Source organism: Acanthochromis polyacanthus, chromosome 6 (assembly GCF_021347895.1).
Source record: "Acanthochromis polyacanthus isolate Apoly-LR-REF ecotype Palm Island chromosome 6, KAUST_Apoly_ChrSc, whole genome shotgun sequence".
NCBI lineage: Eukaryota > Metazoa > Chordata > Actinopteri > Pomacentridae > Acanthochromis > Acanthochromis polyacanthus.
The window spans coordinates 15,717,238-15,736,898 of record NC_067118.1 but is presented as its reverse complement, the minus strand read 5'-3'; the positions used below and the strand labels follow the sequence as shown (position 1 = coordinate 15,736,898).

The 19,661-nt window shown below is 43.9% G+C and overlaps 1 protein-coding gene across 1 annotated transcript in view; it reads right to left on the bottom strand.

Moving 5' to 3' along the window:
- The window catches only part of nphp4 (nephronophthisis 4), a 246,131-nt gene extending 227,732 nt beyond the window's left edge, over positions 1–18,399 (bottom strand). The window contains 2 exon segments of the mRNA XM_051949343.1: positions 17,409–17,546; positions 18,095–18,399. Coding sequence (XP_051805303.1) covers positions 17,409–17,546; positions 18,095–18,271 — 315 coding nt within the window. The 5' untranslated portion in view covers positions 18,272–18,399.
- Positions 18,400–19,661: the final 1,262 nt, after the last annotated feature.

The following is a 19,661-nucleotide window of genomic DNA, read 5'->3' as shown; positions in this document are numbered from 1 at the left end:
GCGACAGCTTTCACTGACTCAGACTAAGCATTGAAAGGTGAGTTACCCTGAAGAACTGGCAAACACTATGAGTCACGTTTTGAGAAAACTGGCAACTGGTGAGAAAGTGCTAACGTAATCTGGGCAATTTAGGACATACTGAGCTGCACCAGTACAAAATGCTATGAAAAAAAGCACAGTCATTAGCCCACAGGCGGTGCCTTTGCTTAACAGAGGCAAAAACCGCACTTGCACAGAAATCAGTGACATCACAACATGGCCTTATTTTCCCCAGTATCAGAAATGTAGGAAAAAGGTTAACAATGAAAACATTTGTTGTGATTCTAAAGTAAAAGGCTTAAATTTTGCTATTTCATATATTCTATTTTCAGCATTCCATATATAAAAGCCATTTCAAAACATTCTATAACAACTACAGTATTGACAAGCCCATCAAACTGTCATGAAGACAGCATCATAGTTTCAAAATAAAAGCCTAATAAGTCTGACTTTACATCAAATACAACTCAACGCAAAGCCGCTGCCAAAAAAAGCAACAAACGTCATCATGTTAAGATGCCATGCCTCTGCTGGCAAAGAAAGCGTTGCAGAGACTAAGAAAGAAAACAGATTCAGTAAGAGCTCCTTCTTTCTCCCTTTAATCACTGTGCATCTTTGCTTTTCACCAGATATTAAAACCAATCCATCATGGCTGACTGGGAGAGGTGCTGGTGGCTTGCAATATTTACCGTGCTCCTGTAACTTAGAAGAGAAACCCCCCTCTGACATTATTTGGATATCAAACAGCAATTTGCCAGTCATAAACACCAGCATGAATGTGAGTGCATCGGGCCAAATCCAATAAAAAAGCTGGTGCAGCTCTTGCGGCATGACACAGAGAAGGCCAGGCCCACTTTATCATCCTGATAGGATATGATGTGGTTTATATTATTACCCTGGATGGATAATGGGATTTGGATGCTTATTGGGATACCAAGTGGGTTTTTATACAGCCTATGAGTATTATGGTGGATCAAAGTGAGGCCATACACTGTGAGAGGCTGTTCGATCAAAAGGACATCAAGCGGAAGAAAGGGGAGAAAACAGATGGTGACAAAACTGGAAATCAGAATGTGCCATAGCTGTGACTCATTGGTGTCTCCGTTAAAAGACTTATGCAACACTCTGCATTTACCAGCCAGCTACAGCTCACAATATTCTTTCCATTAAAAAGGTTTCTCAAGACATCTTGCACAACAGCACACACTGTAGGTAGATGAGGCATCTTCAAAACTGGAAGCTGCTGCGGAGCTCCACATTGCACTGATGCGATCATAAAACAGTGGGAGACTGGCCTCCAACCAGGATGTACAGAGACCTTCAGACATTTGATTGAGCGAGAACACAGACATCCAGCTGCTCCCCAGATATCTGCTCAAAAATAACAAAATGACTTGGAAAAGATGGCAAACATGATGCTGGGAGACAAATCTTCAAGGGATAAGACTACATAAGGGTGCATTTTGTAGTTCACTGTTGATGGCCTTTTCACAACAAACTCTCTGTAGGTAACGCAGTATTGCTTCAGTAGGTGTCAAAACACTGCCATCAACACTGCTACTCTGAATTGGACCACCTTTTGATTCCAGAGAAATAGGCAGCACATGAGAGGGAGTAAATATTTGCTGTCGAACATTCTCCCAAACTAAAGAGAGGATCCAAAATTTGTGAATGAAAGGTGGGATGCATGAAGAAGTAAAAGCCTTATTTTTCCCTCCTCCCTTCAGTCACAGGCACAATGTAGTGCTTCAGGCGTTAAGTACGGCAATGTGCAGGTGGGTTCTTCCAAGCATCTTGGAGAGCTTGCCACAATTCATCTGAGGAAGATGTAGACTGTGTCACTTGCTTGTGTTTCTTTGTGTAATGAGAACAGGGCTCTGTGGGGGTCATAACCTCTTTGGCAGGACTCTGAACGTATGTTTGGCTTCGTGTGCTATGGAATGAATTTGGGACAGATAAATTGCTCGCCTGAGGATACTGCATGACGAAAAGGAATCTAAACATCTGAAAAATCTGAAACAGAACTGTATATCACAGCTAGTTGTGGCCTTTGATTATCACAGAAAAAATGAGCAACATTTCTTGTGGTAGCGAACCAGCTCAAAAAGTGTATTTGTAATGTTTTACTGACATAATGACTCTCTATAGTCAGTCATTTTAAAGCTCACTGCTTGCATTCACTGTGTAGAAGCAAAGTGTGACTTAAAACAAAGTTTACGCATGTAGCCACGGTTTTATGAACCCTGGATGACTGCAGTTCTTCTCACTGGATGTCTCCATCTCGCGCAAGCGCAGGTCGAGTATTAATATCAACAAAGTCACATGTGACCCCGGATGACCGTGGCAGGTATAACTACCGGTGTCATCCGGGCACTCATTCCCACAGAGTCTTCTTGCAACTTGGGGATGCCGAGCGACTGAGAACTCTGGCAGTCATCCAGGGTTCATAAAACCGTGGTTACATGCGTAACCTTCGTTTTATTTCACCCTTCCTGACTGCCAGAGGCAGTTCTTCTCACTGGATGACTTATACCAACAGTGTCGAGAGGAATCCTGGGTACTCACCTCCCTAAGATGAGGCAGAGGAACCCGGCTGAAGGACCACCCCAAGTGGATGGGGGGTGGCCACATTGACTCTGTAGAACTTTGTGAATGTGGTCGGCACTGCCCATGAGGCCGCTGCACATATATCCTCCACAGGTACCCCTCTAAACAGCGCCCATGAGGTGGACACACTTCTAGTGGAATGACACTTCACCCCAGATGGTAAGGTCTCGCCTGCTAACCTATATGCACATGCAATGGCCTCGACGATCCAGTTGGATAGGCGCTGCTTGGAGAGAGCACGACCTTTCTTAGCACCACTATGACACACAAAGAGATGCTCTGATCTCCATATGTGGGTAGTGGCATCTAGATATGCCCTTAAGGCCCGCACTGGGCAAAGCAGTTCCCGCCGTTCGTCCCTCTCTTCCGGCTGGGGGTCAAACTTAGCCAGCTGAATGGGTTTATTGAGGTGTGAATGCGCCAGCACCTTCGGCAGGAATGCCGTACTTGGCCACAGAGTTACACCTGAGCTATCTGAGTTCCACCTCAGACAGGAGTTGCTCACTGACAAAGCATGTAGCTCCCCTACCCGCTTTTCCGTTGTCATGGTAAGGAGAAAAGCCATCTTCACGGACAGCCATTTAAGCCCTGCCCGGTCGAGCGGATCAAAGGGAGGCCCGCACAGGGCATCCAACACTATTGGCAGATCCCAGGCTGGAGTCCTCTGTGGCTTTGGTGGTCGCAGCCTCCAAGCTCCCCTCAAGAAGAGGGACACGAGCCTGTGACTCCCTATAGTGCGGCCATCCACTGCCATATGCCTGGAAGAAATAGCCGCAGTATACACCCTCAGGGTTGAGGGAGAGCGACCCTTGTCAAATAGGGACTGAAGAAACTCCAGAACCACTGGGACAGAGCTGCTAACTGGGTCGAGATCATGACCCCGACACCAGTTCAAGAACAACTTCCACCTGTTCGCATACTGCAGCCGTGTTGACAGGGCTCTGGCCTGCAGGATTGTTGCCCTGACAGGCTCTATGCAGCAGCTCAGCATTGGGTCCGGCCCCTAAGCGGCCACACTCACAGTTGAAGGCGGCTGGGGCAGAGATGCCAGATCCGGCCTTCCAGTTGGGACAGGAGATCCTTCCTGTTGGGGAGGCGCCAGGGTGTTCCACGACAGAGCCTGCGCAGCATCGGAAACCAGGTCCTGGTTGGCCAGAACGGGGCCACTAGGAGGAGTTGGTGCCCCTGATGGAGCACCCTGAGTAGTGTTGGCCATATCAGGGGAAAGGGCAGAAAGGCATAGATAAGCCCTCCCGGCCACTCGTGAGCCAGAGCATCCTGTCCCAAAGGACTGCTTTCCTCTCTCAGTGAGAACCAGAGGGGGCATTGGGCTGTCTCGCGGGAGGCAAAGAGGTCCACCTCCGCCTCTCCAAATATACTCTATATGATCTGCACCACCTCTGGATGAAGCTGCCATTCTCCCGGGAGGGGCCACCGGCAGGAGAGAAAATCTGCGACCTGGTTCTGCTCCCCCGGCAGATACATGGCTTGGAGGCTGGCCATCGCAGCAGATCCTGTGACACCTTCAGCATACGAGCTGACCTGGTACCCCCCTGGTGGTTTATGTGAAACACTGCAGAGATGTTGTCCGACCGTATCAGCACATGCTTCCCTCTGAGGTAAGGCATGAGAGTCCTGAGCGCTAGGTGCACGGCTCGCAGCTCCAGCACGTTGACATGCTCCTGGCTCTCCCAAGCTGACCACTGTCCCTGAGCTATCCTGCCCTGCCAGACAGTCTCCCAACCTGAAAGGCAGGCATCAGTAGTTACCATCTACCGACAAAAAAGGGATGGCACCCAGGGATACGCCCTTTACCAGATTGGCTCTGCTTCTCCACGGCGAAAAGGCCTTTAGGCAGCCCTGTGACACCCTGAGCTTCCTGCACCTGTGTCGCCTGGCATCCAGGTGGAAGCTGTTCAGTCACCTCTGCAGGGGGCGTACCGACAGTAGGCCCAGAGGCACGGCAGCAGATGCAGCCGTCAGGTTGCCCAGAAGGCGGAGGTAAAGTCTGTAAGGCAGTGCTACCCCTCTTCGAAACCGAAGCAGGAGGCCCAAGATGTCGTCCACCCGTCGCTGTGACGGGCGGGCCTTCATAATGACAGAATCCAGAGCCAGCCCGATGAAGGTCGTACTCTGGGAAGGAGACAGAGAGCTCTTCTCCCTGTTCACCTCGAGTCCCAACTGTGCCACGTGCGAGAGGAGGGCGGCTGTGTCGTGGACCGCCCGAGAACGGGATGATGCACAGATCAGCCAGTCGTCCAGATATGCCATAATCTTCATGCCCTGGGACTGCAGGTGTGAAAGGGCCGCAACGATGCAGCGCGTGAACACGCGTGGGGACAAAGAGAGCCCGAATGGAAGTACTGTGAACTGGAAGTGGCGGCCCCTGAATGTGAAACGCAGGAACCACCTGTGGTGAGGTGCGACCAGAATGTGGAAATAAGCATCTGTCAAGTCCACCGAAGTGAACCACTCCCCTTTGGCCACAGCGCAAAGAACGTCCTTCGTGCTCAACATGTGGAACGGCAGTGTCTTGAGAAACCGGTTCAGTCCCCTGAGATCTAGGACGGGGCGAAATCCACCAGTTTTCTTGCCTACCAGGGCTGGGAGAGGGGGTCTACCGGCTCGATGGCACCCTTGGACAGGAGGGTGGATAACTCCCCGACCAGGGCTTGAGTCTTTGCCGGGTCCATGATGACAGTCATCCTGACCCGGCTGGAGGTCAGGGGCCGGCATCGGAATTGAGCCAGTGTGGACAACACCCAGGGGTCTGAAGTACAGGCTGCCCAGCAGCGGAGTTGCCGCTGGGAGAAAAGACCGACCGCCGGCCCCGAGGCCTCAGTTCCTGCGCCCCCGGCCTCCTGGGGCCCTGGGGGAGGCACTGTGAGGGTTCTGAGGCATGATGGGGCCATGCCGAAAGCGGGCTCGTCCCCCAGCGGGGCGTTGAGGCCCTCTAGAACGGGAAGTTTGAGGCACTGGTTGGGAGCTCTCCCGGGAAACACCCGCTGAACCCCTGGTCCTGCTGGAAGGCGGCAAGTCTCTGCTAAGCCCTGAGAACTGCTGCCTGGTCTGATTGGCTTGTACTGTCTGCTCCAGAAGCCGGATCGCTGCCGAGCCAAACAGCTCCCCAGGTTCCACTGGGACTGCACGGAGGGTCCTCCGGCACGTCTCTGACAGTGGTGATTGGGCCAGCCACACTTGGCGGCGGGTCTGGACTAAAGTGGGCATAAGGCGCCCCAGTTCCCGGGACATAAGGGCAAAAGCCTGCAATGAGGCGTCGCTCAGGCTGGTAGTGGATGCGTCCGCACACGTCTGTTGCAGGGAAGCCGACAGGGCCAGCATGAGGTGGGAGAGGGAATTACCAATATGGCCCATGCGTGCTGCTGTGTCATATGCCCTGCACAGCAGGTCATCAGTGACCCTGCACACAGTGACACTGCTGTCGAGGGCACCTGGCCTCAGGTCTTAGAGCCTCGTCTGGGGGAACTATAAGAGAGGCAATAGCAGGTTCAACGGATGGCATGCGGCTCAGACTAAATTTAGCCGCATCCTGCATGGCCGCCAAAGTGCGCCCATCAGACGTCAGCCGTGAGAGAGCCTTTGAGTCCCTCCAGCAGGCCTGCAGCTCCCTCAGGTACTCCCTGGAAGGAGGAACCAAAAAGCTAGTTGGAGCTGAGGCACGTCTGAAGAAGGCACTTGCAGGAGGCTGGTCAGGCTGCCGTGAGTCCAGGTGCAAGCTGGCCAGGGCCATATGGATTATCGACCCTATTGAGTCATCATTGGACCCCCTTACCGATCCACGGGCTGACGAGCGGGAACCTGACTCAGAGGCATGTGAGGGCCCCTCCCCATCTTCATCATCGTTAAAAAGCGCAGCCGAAGCCACCACAGAAATAATGTCCTCTTCAGGGGCCAGCTCCAGCATCGGGGGAGTCCTGATGCCTCCACCCTCCGTAACGGTAGGGAATAGAGACAGGAGGAGCAACTTCATCTGGGCCAATACACTAGACAGCTGATCCACTTTAGTAGACAGCGTGTCTGTCCTAGGCCTCTTCCTACGTGGGGGGGGGAGGGCGCCCAGAGCCTCCGACGCCTTTCGCCTAGACTGGCCTGGCTGAGAAGGAGATGGCACCCCTGACTGAGGGGGGTCTGTCCCCCCCACCAAGCGTTCCACCTCCGACAGCCTAGCAGCCCTCAATGAACTAACAGCTCGGGGAGAGCACAATGTACCGGCGCAATACACACGAGCTTCAGTGAGAGGGCAGCGAGAACACGGCCGTCACTGGTATCTGTACAGCAACACTTAGCCCTAGCAAGAGCGCTACGCTAGCTGTTTAATACCCACAAACGTCAGTGAGAGGGCAGCGAGAGCACGGCCATCACTGGTATCAGCACAACGACAGTCAACCTTAGCGAAAGCACTATGCCAACCACGTAACACTCATAGCATCAGTGAGAGGGCAGCGAGAGCAAGGCCATCACTGGCATCAGCACAACAGCCAACAATAGCGAAAGCACTACATTAACCGTGTAATACTCACGAGCTTCAGTCAGAGGGCAGCGAGAACACGGCCGTCACTGGTCTCGGTTAGGGGCGGCAAGCTAGCTCTTGGCGACACATCAAGAGTTAGCTCCCGATTGAGGCCGCTACATGAAGCAAACGCGCTCTTGGTAGCGCCTAGCCCCCGCCGCTAAGTAGAAGCTGTACTTATGTGATGTCGTAGAAAGAGCAGCCAGAGCGCTACCTTCGCTGACCTCTTAGACAGTCGATGTTGAGCGCACACGCTCTTATCGGTCGTCCACGACGGGCGAACGCCGCTCCTTCCTCAAACGGGAAACTTGTCGCAGCCTCTGGAGGACGAACATTGCCTGGAAAATCCAGACTGACTTTATTTATGTGTTAATAGGGGAGTTAAAAGGGGGGGGCTAACGAATGCAGCTTGAACGAGAAAGAACCAATCAGCGTAACACGGATGTGATGCACAAACAAATCGACCTTGTAGTCCATGTAGTCCAAACAACAATGGCATGCAGCCGAGAAAGCGTTGCGGTGAATGATTACTGCCGTTTTTGTCACAAAAATCTGTGAATACATGGGGTACTCTCAAGTACAACACTTATTTTTGAAAAGGCTACGCAACAAAAGACTCCTTCCGAACGATTAGCGGTGTCAGGAATAACTTTAAATCGGAGCCAAACCAAGTCGGTGCGTATGTGTAAAAGTTGCTTAAATTTACTCACACGTTTGGAACGGAATTGTCCTCTGTACAAACAATGGCAAGAAGCCGAAAGTAATGAGCCATCCATTGCCTCCTCATTTTCGGAAACGTCAAGTGAAAAGAGGCAACGACTACCGCCATCCAAAATGCCAAGAGACCACAAAAAGATTCGCTTTGGCCCCCCTCATCCTCCTCCGGCATCATCTTCGAGGCACTGAAGATGACGCAGCATTAACTCCCGCCTCCCGTGCTATGATTGGTCGTACCAAACCGTCCCAGGAGGGAAACGCGATTCAATTCGCCCAATGCCAAACTGACTCTCCTGTATCTCCTAACATGGAGATAGGAGATTACATGGAGATTCAGTTTGGATTTTCCAAGCTAGGACAAACAGCTCGCGGCTCCGACTTGTAGTCTCGAGGCTACCGGTGACAATCCCTTCATCAAATGCTATTATTAGCTCTTGCTAACAGCAGGTCACTTGTGTAAGCGAGAAGATTCAAGGGAATGAGTGCCCGGATGACACCAGTAGTTATACCTGCCACGGTCATCCGGGGTCACACGTGACTTTGTTGATATTAATACTCGACCTGCGCTTGCGCGAGATGGAGACATCCAGTGAGAAGAACTGCCTCTGGCAGTCAGGAAGGGTGAAATAAAACTTCCTTTAATTGTTGTGAAGTCTGTTTGGCTACCACTTTAGTTGACTTGTTGGCCTTCTGACCACAAATATGTAACCAACATTACTAAAAATTCTGAAAAGCTAGCCTGAAATGTCTGGTCAACGTCGTAATTTGTAAATGACCAGACTGTTCTGGTTTCACTGAAAAGTTGCTATATTTCACACTGAATTATGTAAGTTCTTGTAGAGTTGCACAGCTCTACACATTTGAAAAGTCCATTTTCTTTTGTCAAACAAATGAAAGCATCATATTGAAAACCACATGTATATTTTTAAAAGCTTGTAAAAACAATCATTGTTTTAATATGATTACCAAAATGTAGGTATTGTATCAGCATTTAAAGAAAATGAAAATACCACACCATCCAAAAACTGGATAGAGGGAAGACATCATGTGAAAGACAAGACAAATTTAAAATCTAATATGGCATCCATTCCCAATCAAAACATGTGGTTGTGCTTGCAAACTAATCTTCATACATTTGTGTAATATGTGTGACCATAACCACTACAGTCGTACATCATTTCAAATCCAGTGTTAAAGTAGCAAGCAAGATTAGATAGCTGAATGGAAGACAAATCTACTGGCAAACTGAACAGCAACAAAGAGCACATCATGATTTTAGAATATGGCCTGTTTCTGTTTCTGCCTTTTGCATTAAAAAAATCCATTGCCTTATGTTACTGAACTAAAATGAATTGTAGTTTCCATGGAACTGCTGTATAAACCAAAAAAGCATGGAATCTTTCACTGCACACATCTAACATTTAAAATTGAAAGCCAGGTGTGATGAGATGTTTCTGAATGGCTGAATTTGCAGATTCACCTCTGCCTTTACTTTTGTTGTAATTAATAAACTCTATTAGAACAGTAGCTTAAAACTGAAGAGTAAAACAAATCTCTCAAAATTTCAGCAGTATCCTGCTGTGCATCTTTAGCCTAAACAATGGCAACATCATTACTTGTTAAAATATCTGTGTGGACCACAGGTTTGGCAAACTAAATCTCATATCCTTGCATCTGACAAGAAAAGTTCTGTGCTACACAGTGACTTGTAAAGAGCTGCTGGCAGCCCATCGGCTTTACTTGCAGTACAGGAAACAAGTCACCAAAGCAGTATAGACATAGCCCAGAGGATGTCCATCTAAACAAAAGAGAAAATCTTCTCAATTGAACGGATACCACAAAGATACGTAGTCTGACTACCGGCATATTTCAATATCACTACTGTACATTTTATCTTTTGTATCTCAAGCCAGCCATTGCCATGGTATTCTCTTTCAAATTTTCAATAAGTAATTGGAAATTTCATCATCAAAGCACATCTTTCAAAGATGACATCACACAGCCTGACCTCAAATAATTGTTTCTTTGTTCACTATGTCTAATGATGATTACAGAGAGAAAAAGATTCAGGCAGCAATGGTTGGAAAAAGAACAGAAATGAAAACATTGCAGCAAACTAAGATAGTACACCTTAAACCTCAACTATGACATACACAAATGAACTCACATGTTAAGATACAGTTTGACAACAATCCCAATCCCTGTTGTAAAGCAGAAATAAAACCACTCCCACAGGGAGCATAGTAAATTAAAATGAATACTAGTGTAGGTTCACATAATTGTGTCATATTTATTTCGAAACCCTAAAGGATTGAGGCGCTTATGACTGGAGTTTAATGTTCATCATTATAATGTAGAGAAGAAGAAATGTTGCTCTTAGCATTAGAAACAGAAGATATCTGATCAGGCATAACATTGTAACCACCTGCCTAATATTGTGTTGGTCCCTCCTGACTCATCGAGGCATGGACTTCACTAGACCCATGAACGTGTGCTGTGGTATCTGGCATCAAGATGTTGGCAGCAGATCCTTTAAGTCCTGGAAGTTACAAGGTGGGGCTTCCATGGATCTGATTTTTTTTTTTTTGTCCAGCCCATCCCACAGATGTTCTATTGGACAGAGAACTGGGGAATCGAAAAGTGAACACCTCAATCTTGTGCTCCTCAAACCATTCCTGAACCATCTATGCTTTGTGGCACGGTGCATTATCCTGCTGAAAGAAAGCATCACGTTGCCTCCACAGGCTTGCCTTCTTCCAATAGTGCATCCTGGTGTCATGTGCTCCTCAGGTAAAGTGACGCACATACACCCCACCATCCACGTGATGTAAAAGAAGACGTGATTCATCAGACCAGGCCACCTTCTTCCATTGTTCCATGTACCAGTTCTGATGCTCACGTGAGCATTGTTGGTGTTTTTGGGGGGTCAGCATGAGCAGGGGTCAGCATGGGCACCTGGAGTGGTCTGCAGCCCCATACGCAACAAACTGTTATGCACTGTGTATTCTGACACCTTTTTATCAGAACCAGCATTAACTTCTTCAGCAATATTGGCAACAGTAGCTTGTCTGTCGGGTCGAAATACATGGGCCAGCCTTCGTGCGCATCTGTGAGTCTCGGCTGCCAATGACCCTGTCGTCGGTTCACAACTGTTCCTTTCTTGGGACACTTTTGATAGAAGCTGACCACTGCAGACCAGGAACACCCTACAATAGCTGCAGTTTTGGAGATGTTCTGATCCAGTTGTCTAGACATCACATTGGTCTTTGTCAAACTCCCTCAAATCTTTATGCTTGCCAGTCTTTCCTCCGTCTAACACATCAACTTTGAGGACAAAATGTTAATTTGCTGTCTAATACAGCGGCGGAAAACAGTTTTCAGATACCCCATGCATAGGTCTTCAAGTGCAATTTCTTTTAGTACATTCACAGCCAAAATACTAAACAAATCGTAAAAAAAAAAAAAAAGCATTAAAAACTTAAAATTGAGTGGTTCTACAAAAATACACAAGAAATTTTGAGCAGTGGATCATTTTGGTACCAGTGATCCACTAATTAAGGTTGTGCTTTTTATTAAAAGACACAATTTTTGTTGCTGTGCTTCATGTCTATAAAAAGCCAGCACATTTGAAAGTTCTTCAGAGACAAAAATGGCTAAAACAAGGAACCTAACTCAGGAAACATGCCTGAAGACACAGATTCTCAGCCAGGAAGGGTACAGCTGCAGACAGATAGTCAGGAAGTGCAGATGCAGTCCTTCAGCAGTGGGATACACTCTGCAGGAAAACAGACAAACTAGCAGCTTGGAAGACAAATCAAGATCTGGGTGTCCAAAGGTTTCTTCAGCAAGAAATGATCACATCTCGATCCGCACGTGCAGGGAAAACCGCCAAATTACATTACAGGTGCTTCAGCAGCAGTGGTCAAACCAAACTGGTGTCCAGTGTTCAATCCACACTGTACATGGCCGATTTTTAGATCACGGCTTAAGGTCCTACAAGGCTGTCAAGAAGCTCCTGATCAATGAGAGACAGAGGTCAGCCCAGCGTCATTGGGCCCAAGCACACAAGAACTGCAGAGCCAGGAGCTGGAAGAAGATTCTGTAGTCAGATGAGTCCAGTTTCATCTTCCTCCTGCTAATGTGAAGGTATGCAGAAGGCCAGATGAAGCATTATCTCAAGCATGTACAGTATCTACTGCCAAGCGAGAATTTAAAAATATTAAAAGCAGTAATTCAAGAAGAATGGGATAAGATTACCCCTCAACAGTGTGAAAGGCTCGTGGGGAACATGTCAGCCAGGATGAGAGCTCTAATGTGTACTAATAGCAGGACTACGAAATATTAATTTAATGATGTGATGGTTTATTTTTTGTTCAGTTTTCAACACATTCTCTGTTATTTGTTGACTTTGACACCAAAAATGTTGAGAACTTACACATTAAAACGGTCGAGAATTTTGTTTTGTTATTTTTTTTGTAAACAATAAACAAAAAATATATCATTTGTATTTGTTTGTGTCTGGCTAATGTAGCCACACTTTTCCAAACACAAAAAAGATTCCATGATCATACTTGAGATTGTGTAAAATTTAAAGGGTGTCCGAAAGCCTTATTTCCACCACTGTATATCCTACCCACTAGTAGGTGTCATAATGAAGAAATCATCAGTGTTATTCACTTCACCTGCCAGCGGTCATAATGTTATGCCTGATCTGTGTAGTATACAGAAGTGAGTACCCCTTTATTCAATATCCCTTCATTATAACATTTTTCAAAATATTATCAACATACAGTGATTGTATTACTTCTAAGTTAGACACTGGGTATATGCTCATGTAAAATTTAAATCTAGCAGATTAGATTCAGTGTATTGACGATACAGGACCACTGTAGAATCTCAAAGCAACAAAAGTCAGTACATTGAGATTTAAATACTTGAATTTTTCAGTACTTCATGTGTCCACCTTTATTTTTGATGACAGAATCAATCAAGGAGGCCACTATACACAAATTTCTAGAGAGATGTGTCATTCTTTAGAGACATTTGTTTTTCTTCTTTGCTCTTTGCTGAAGTCGTTGTGGTGCTCTTTTTTCTCTACAGAACCCCAAAGGTGTTCTGTTGGATTCAAGTCAGGCGACATGCTGGTTTTGGTCATATTTTCCACTTTTTTTTCTTTACAAACTTTTTTGTGATTTAAGTAGTGTACTTTTGATCATTTTAGCGTCTTCTGCCAAGCTTCATCCTGTCAGCCAGTACTCTGGTGTATCCACAGGCATTCATTGTGCATCTATAAATGTAAGCTCTCAACACCTTTTGCACTCATGCAGTCGCATATTATCACGCTAGCACCTCTGTGCTTTACTGTCAGGACTATGTACTCACTGCAGTAGGTCTGGTCAGGTTCATGGAAAATACACTAGATGCTGAGCCGAACAACTTCGCCTCAGTCTAATCCGGCTAAAAAACTATGCTCACAATATTCAGTGGGATTCCTTTCATGTTCTTTAGCAAAGTTAGTCCTGCAGTTTGTGACAAAGAACAATTTTTTTTCTTGTTGTTATCCATAGAAGTTGACATTATGCACTGTCCTTCACACTGCCATAGTTGTCAGAGAAACCTCAATTTCAATCAGTGACCTTTAGTCTGAAGTACCTGACCATCAGAAGTCAACTGTGAACACCGTACACGGTGTGTGGTGTAATTTCAGAAGGAATGCAGCTCCCCTAAAAGGAAAAGATATAGTTTGCACACTCATTGTCAAACTGTTTTCTGTTAATTGAAACAACAATTAACTCACTAATTGATTGAGCATCACATCATGTATTATCTACTAATAGTAAGTGGAAAAGGTGGTCAAGCTATCCGATATTCTGTTTAGGTTCAACTGTGATGGCAATAGCAGATAATAATAATGGCAATTATTTATAATTAACAATGTCAACTATACTCTACCCAGAAAAGCAAGTACTGTATACTGAAATAAACTACATAAAATGATGCTGAAGAAAATGAAATGTTTGGAAGGGTACATCGAGCAGCCTCTGTGTCAAAAGAAAAAGTGCTCCATTTCTTTTTGCTCTGCTGAAATAATCAAACTGAATCTGCAAACTGGTTCTAGAAATCTTCAGCACAGCAGCAAAAATGCCCTGCTGACCACAGAGTCTAACCAATGTCTCACCAGCAGTATGCAGTAAGAGGGTGTGACACTAATAACTCACTGTTTAAATTTAGTCTTGCAAAATGAACAAGTCAGAGTATCGATTGGGATGCTTGCCTGCCTGCTTGCCTGCAGTGTAATACTGTGAAAAGCAGAATGCACCAAATGCAACACAAGTGATTTCAGATGTTCGACAAATTAGTTTTGATATATAGAGTGACCGATAAATGAGCCAAGTGGGCCATTTTCAATTCACTGGGACCTTTGTAGTTTTTGTGAATCTGCTGCTAATAAAGTGGTTCTGGTTCTTTGCAGGGCTGCTGAACCCAGTGATTGTGAAAGTTAAATCTATAATGACAGAATGGAAAGCTAGCAGAGAGAAGTGGTCACTTTTGTGGATGAGCAAATAACAAATGAGTTACAATCTTGAACACATTAAAGAGGGCACAAGCACAGTTCTGGATATTACTAGATGTCAAATTCTTGTCCTTAGTACATTTTCAATCACAACTGCTTAAAAGACATTGACTTTCTTACCAACATATCCATACAGTTGCAAACAGATGTCTCTCTTTTTTGCCCTGCATTCATTGGCATACTACCACATTCACTTTCTTTACCTGGCTGGACCTCCTCTTATAGTGCAGCCAGGCCAAAATTTGCTCCTCACTCATTTGTACTTCAGACTGGGTGATACACAAACACCTTTACCACCGCTGTGCAAAATCACTGAAATATCAAATGATTCAAAATTGCATCACCTCTCAATAATTGTATAATTTCTAAGTACAGCGGTGAAGTATTTCCTCATATGAACGATGAAAATAAAAAATAAAATACGTAAGACTAGATTCAAAATACTTTCAACAAAGTAAAAAAGTAAATATGCCTGTCATTACTGACACACAAGACCCTGCAATCACTGAAATAATACTGAGAACATTTGTAAATTCCATTTTGCACAACTGCCTGAACATGATAACAATATGACCTGTGACACCAGAACTTCCTCATATCTGGACCCAAGGAATGTGTCTACCTGCATCGTCTGCATCATGGCTTCACATGGAAAAGAATTGTCAGAAGAATTTGAAAATCTGATTGTGAGACGAAAATAGCAAAGGATAAAAGAAGATTGGTGAAGAATAAAAAAAATCTGCCAAGCACAGTTGCAGCGGTAACCAGGAGGATTAGAAGGAGCTATACAACTACTAATCAGAACAGCAAGGTTCATCCTGCTAACGAGCGCTTCACACTCAAAAGAGTGATAATGAATGAAAATTTGATTTTCTGCGAGAGCTCAGACAGTGTGAAGGATGGCACATTATGACTACTTCTATTGATGACAGTCAAGGAAAAAAAAACTTGCCTTGCTGTTCAGAGCAAAACTGCAAGATGAAATTTTGCAAAAGAACATGACAAGAAGCCTGGTTCATCTTAGGTCATGTTCTATCATGAGATGGGACCAAGAAAAATTTGTTCGGCTCAGATGAGGTCCAGCATATTTGGCATGAATCTGGTCAGGACTACCACAGTGAATGCATAGTCCTGACAGTGAATCGTCGAATAAGGAATGTGAAGATATGAGGCTGCATGAATAGAAAAGCTATAGGAGGGATGACATATATAGATAGAATCATAAATGCCTGTGATTATACTAAACTAATAACCAACACGATGACTCCCAGTTTGCAGAAGCTTGGCAGAAGAGGAATGTTCCAGCTTGATAATGATCCAGTGTACGTGACAAAAATCACACAAGAGTTTTAAAGGTGGAAAACATTAAAACCATGACCTGACCAAATATGTCCCCTGACTTGAATCCAATAGAAAACCTTTGGGCTATTTTAAGAAAAATGGCGGAGCAGTATAACCCCTCCAACAAAGATCAGCTGAAAAAGTAGGCTCTGAAAAATGAAATAATGTTGTTATCCTTCGTGTCAAGTAGATTGATTCTGTGAATTAAAATAGTGTTGGACAAAGTATAAAAAAAAATAAAAGATCTGAATCTCTGTAATGGACAGACTTTTGTTGAATGGTACTTCTACAGTGGGCCCTGTATTTTTAATTAAGTGAATCTAAAATTATAGTTTTTCATTTTACACAAGAGCAAATACCCTCTTGTTTAACTTGGAAGTAATGTAATCACTGCAAAGAGATCAATTTTAATTATTTGCCATCTAAGTGCATTAGCACTGTTGCATCACAGCTCAAAGGTTCTGGGTTCAAATCTCAACCTGGGATCTTTCTGTGTGGACTTTGAATGCTCTCCTTTTGGGTTTAGACCAGGTTCTCCAGCTTCCTCCAAAACCATGCTGAGGTTAATTGGTGATTCTAAATTGTCTGTAGGCGTGAATGTGAGTGTGATTGTTTGTTTCCATATGTAGCCCTGTGATGGACTGGTGACCCCTCAAGGATGTACTCTGTCTTCACCCTAAGTCAGCGGGGATAGACTCCAGCCCCCCATGACCCTACAGACGATTAAGTGATGAGTAGATAATGGATGGATGGACCTAAGTGTATCCATTGCTGTTGTATACTGTATGTAATTCCCTTATCTTTCAGTCTTAAATTCCTGTCTCCCTTTTAACAAATAATAAATGCCCAAAAAAAAGACTATCTAAATAAAATGTCTTCAAGTGGCTGAAGCTCATGTGGATAAAGGTGATGTGATGTATTACACTGAACCAATCACAGTTAAAGATAGACTACGCGAGTGCACTTTTTGTCAAATTATACTAATATCTCCTGACAGTCTACTACCTACTATCTATCTAAATATACTAATTAACTGAATATCAACCATCTTTCTCAGGATTCAAAGACTCTACTTTGAAGCAATATTTGAATCAGAAAGTAATTGGTTTGTATGTACTGTGAGATTATGCAAATTTCTCACACATATCTCCTTTTAATAAAATTGTGCATATTAGTTAATGCTGTTTTGTAGTGAATCCATCGTCAATGGTGAGAAAATGGGCTAAAACACTTCTCACATGGAAATCACTTAATGCAACTGGAATCACTTCTCAGCAGTCACTTCCAGTTCCAAACTTGTTGTGTTTAGGCTGACGGCATTCTCAGCAGCATAAAAGAACGCAGTCCAGTCACTGTGAATATACAGATTAATGATTTGTAAAGTTTTGAGCTGATTTTAATTAAACAATGGCTGCTCAAAATCAGTATAATTTATGTTTGAATGAACATCAATTTTACTCTACAATCATCTATCCACTGATTACCAAAACATCTTGAAAAGAATTTAAAATTGAGTTTTGGAAAAGTAAATTACAGCTGGATGTCATTTGCAGTTGTATGGATTTATTTTAGTAGAAAGCCAGTTGCAAAACAAGTTACCTCATTGAAGGCAATCTTGTTGTTTTTCATCTTCTGGGGTGAACTCCTCCATGTTTTCCCGAAGAAGTTCTGGTGATTTCTGTCAAACAGTGTTACTCGCAACTGGTACATCACATCTTGTTCTCCAATGGACATGTCCTATGCATAAAAGGGATGACAGACATCTTAGAAAAGCTACTGTTAACCCCTGAACTGAGAGATTAAGTATAAAAACTTTGAAACGTTCCACTTAATATAACAAAACTCAAAATAAATAAATACATAAATGAAAAAAAAACACATTCAAGACAGAGTGTCATTCAAGATCTTTGTATACAATACAAATCCTCATTGCTGCATGACTACATACACCAAGTGGTGAAGGTAGCAAGCAGTAGGAGTATGCATGGATTCATGGTAAGAATAACTGTTGCAAGGATTAATGAATTATCTCTGAAACAAACTTACAAGCAAATCCATGACTTGCTTCCACTGAGTAACCTAATTGTACAGCAAAGTACAATGGAAGATGTTGTAAAGGCCTTTATCATATCTTTGTTCTGTAATGATTGCCCGAAGTCAGTAGACTCAAGTCAACAACAAATTAACAACTACACAGAATTTAGGGCACTACCACATGACATGACAGGAGCACGATGTGTTTCTCCAACTTTAAAATGCAATGAGCGCCTGCTGTGAGGAATCACCTGGGAGAGGTGAGGTGCAGTGACACGGCTGAGGTTGAGCTGGAAGCCCTGGGACTGGCTGAGGTGGTTCTCCCCGGCCAGGCGGACAGTCTGGCTTGGCGGCGGTACCAACCGGCTTCTCTCAAACACTTCTCTCCAGCCGTCTGCCATGCTGGCTAAGTCTTCTGTTTTTACCATATCGCTAGGTTAAAACTAAAATGAGCAGCGCATTGCAAATAACTCAGAAACGTAGAGCACAACTGCTGTGTTTCGCTGAGTATTATTTTTTCTGTCCGTTCAGATTTTCAAACCCGCGGCCGCCATATTGTATCTGGACTCTACTATTTACTGCCGAGGTGTAGACGAATAAATCAGTGGATTCATCAGGAGCATTCACTTTAAATCAAACATGCAAACAACGGGAATTGAGCTCAAATGTAATATATTAGTGAAAAGAGCTGTTTGACTTTAAACGGAAAATGTAAACTAAACTTCGCAAATGTTATATTTTATAGTCCTCACCTTTCTTTTGGTATTTCCCACAGTGCTGTCTCAGTTGCTATGGTAATGTTCACGTTGCTATGTACAGCTTAAAACAGCAGGGAGTTACACTTCTTCTCAATATCACTTGATGTCAAATTATTCAAAACTGTATCACTACTCAATATGTAAGTTTAATAATAGAATATTTCCTCTAATAGACAACGATAAACAAATACGTTAAAAAGTCTACAGTGAAAAAACACAGCCCCCAGAGTAGAAACTGAATGCAACAAAGGTGAGGACAGCTGGGATCACAGACATGCAAGGAAAGAGCAAATACTCTGCTGTTCAATTTAGAACTAATGCAGCTATTAAGAGGCAATATAGGTTTGAATCATTTGACAGTGAAGGCATGTACTCTCTTCTGTTGTATTCTGTAGGATTATAGTCTGCAGCTATTTCCTTGTCATACTTACAATAATGCAAATCATCCTGAATTCAAAAATACAAACATTTGTCAACTATCTTAAAGTAATGTCCTTTCATTAGTGAATTATTCTATTTTGAGTTTTTTTTCAGTCCCCCAAATTAAGAATTAAAACCTGCCCATTTGGATTTTTGTCCATTTCTATACTTTTAGTGAGATATACAACTATCCACTGTGCTCCAGCAGTTTAAAATGTACCTTCAGCTAAAATGCTACAGGTGGATAAAATCTAACTTCTAAGTGACAGATATACCAGTGGGCATTTCTCAGTTGATTTACTCACATTTACACAATTATTTTTTTGCATTACACGTTTTGTTTTGTTTATAATTTTAGGTATAAATATGCAAACTAGGACTTTCTTTCCATTAGTTTCCCAAACAGAAATCTCAGCATCAGATCATTAAATTGCATCATTTGTATGTGTTGTAATGTAAATGTTTTGTTGTCATATTACAGTTTTTTGCAAAATGAATTTGGGATATCTTTTTTAAATCACTCGGTTATTCTAAAAATTACATCAATAGCCAGAAATATGCTGTGTATGCTGTACATCTTTTTTTTTTTTTTTTTAAAAAAAGGACCACGCATTTGTTTCAGCATAAACAGAATACAACT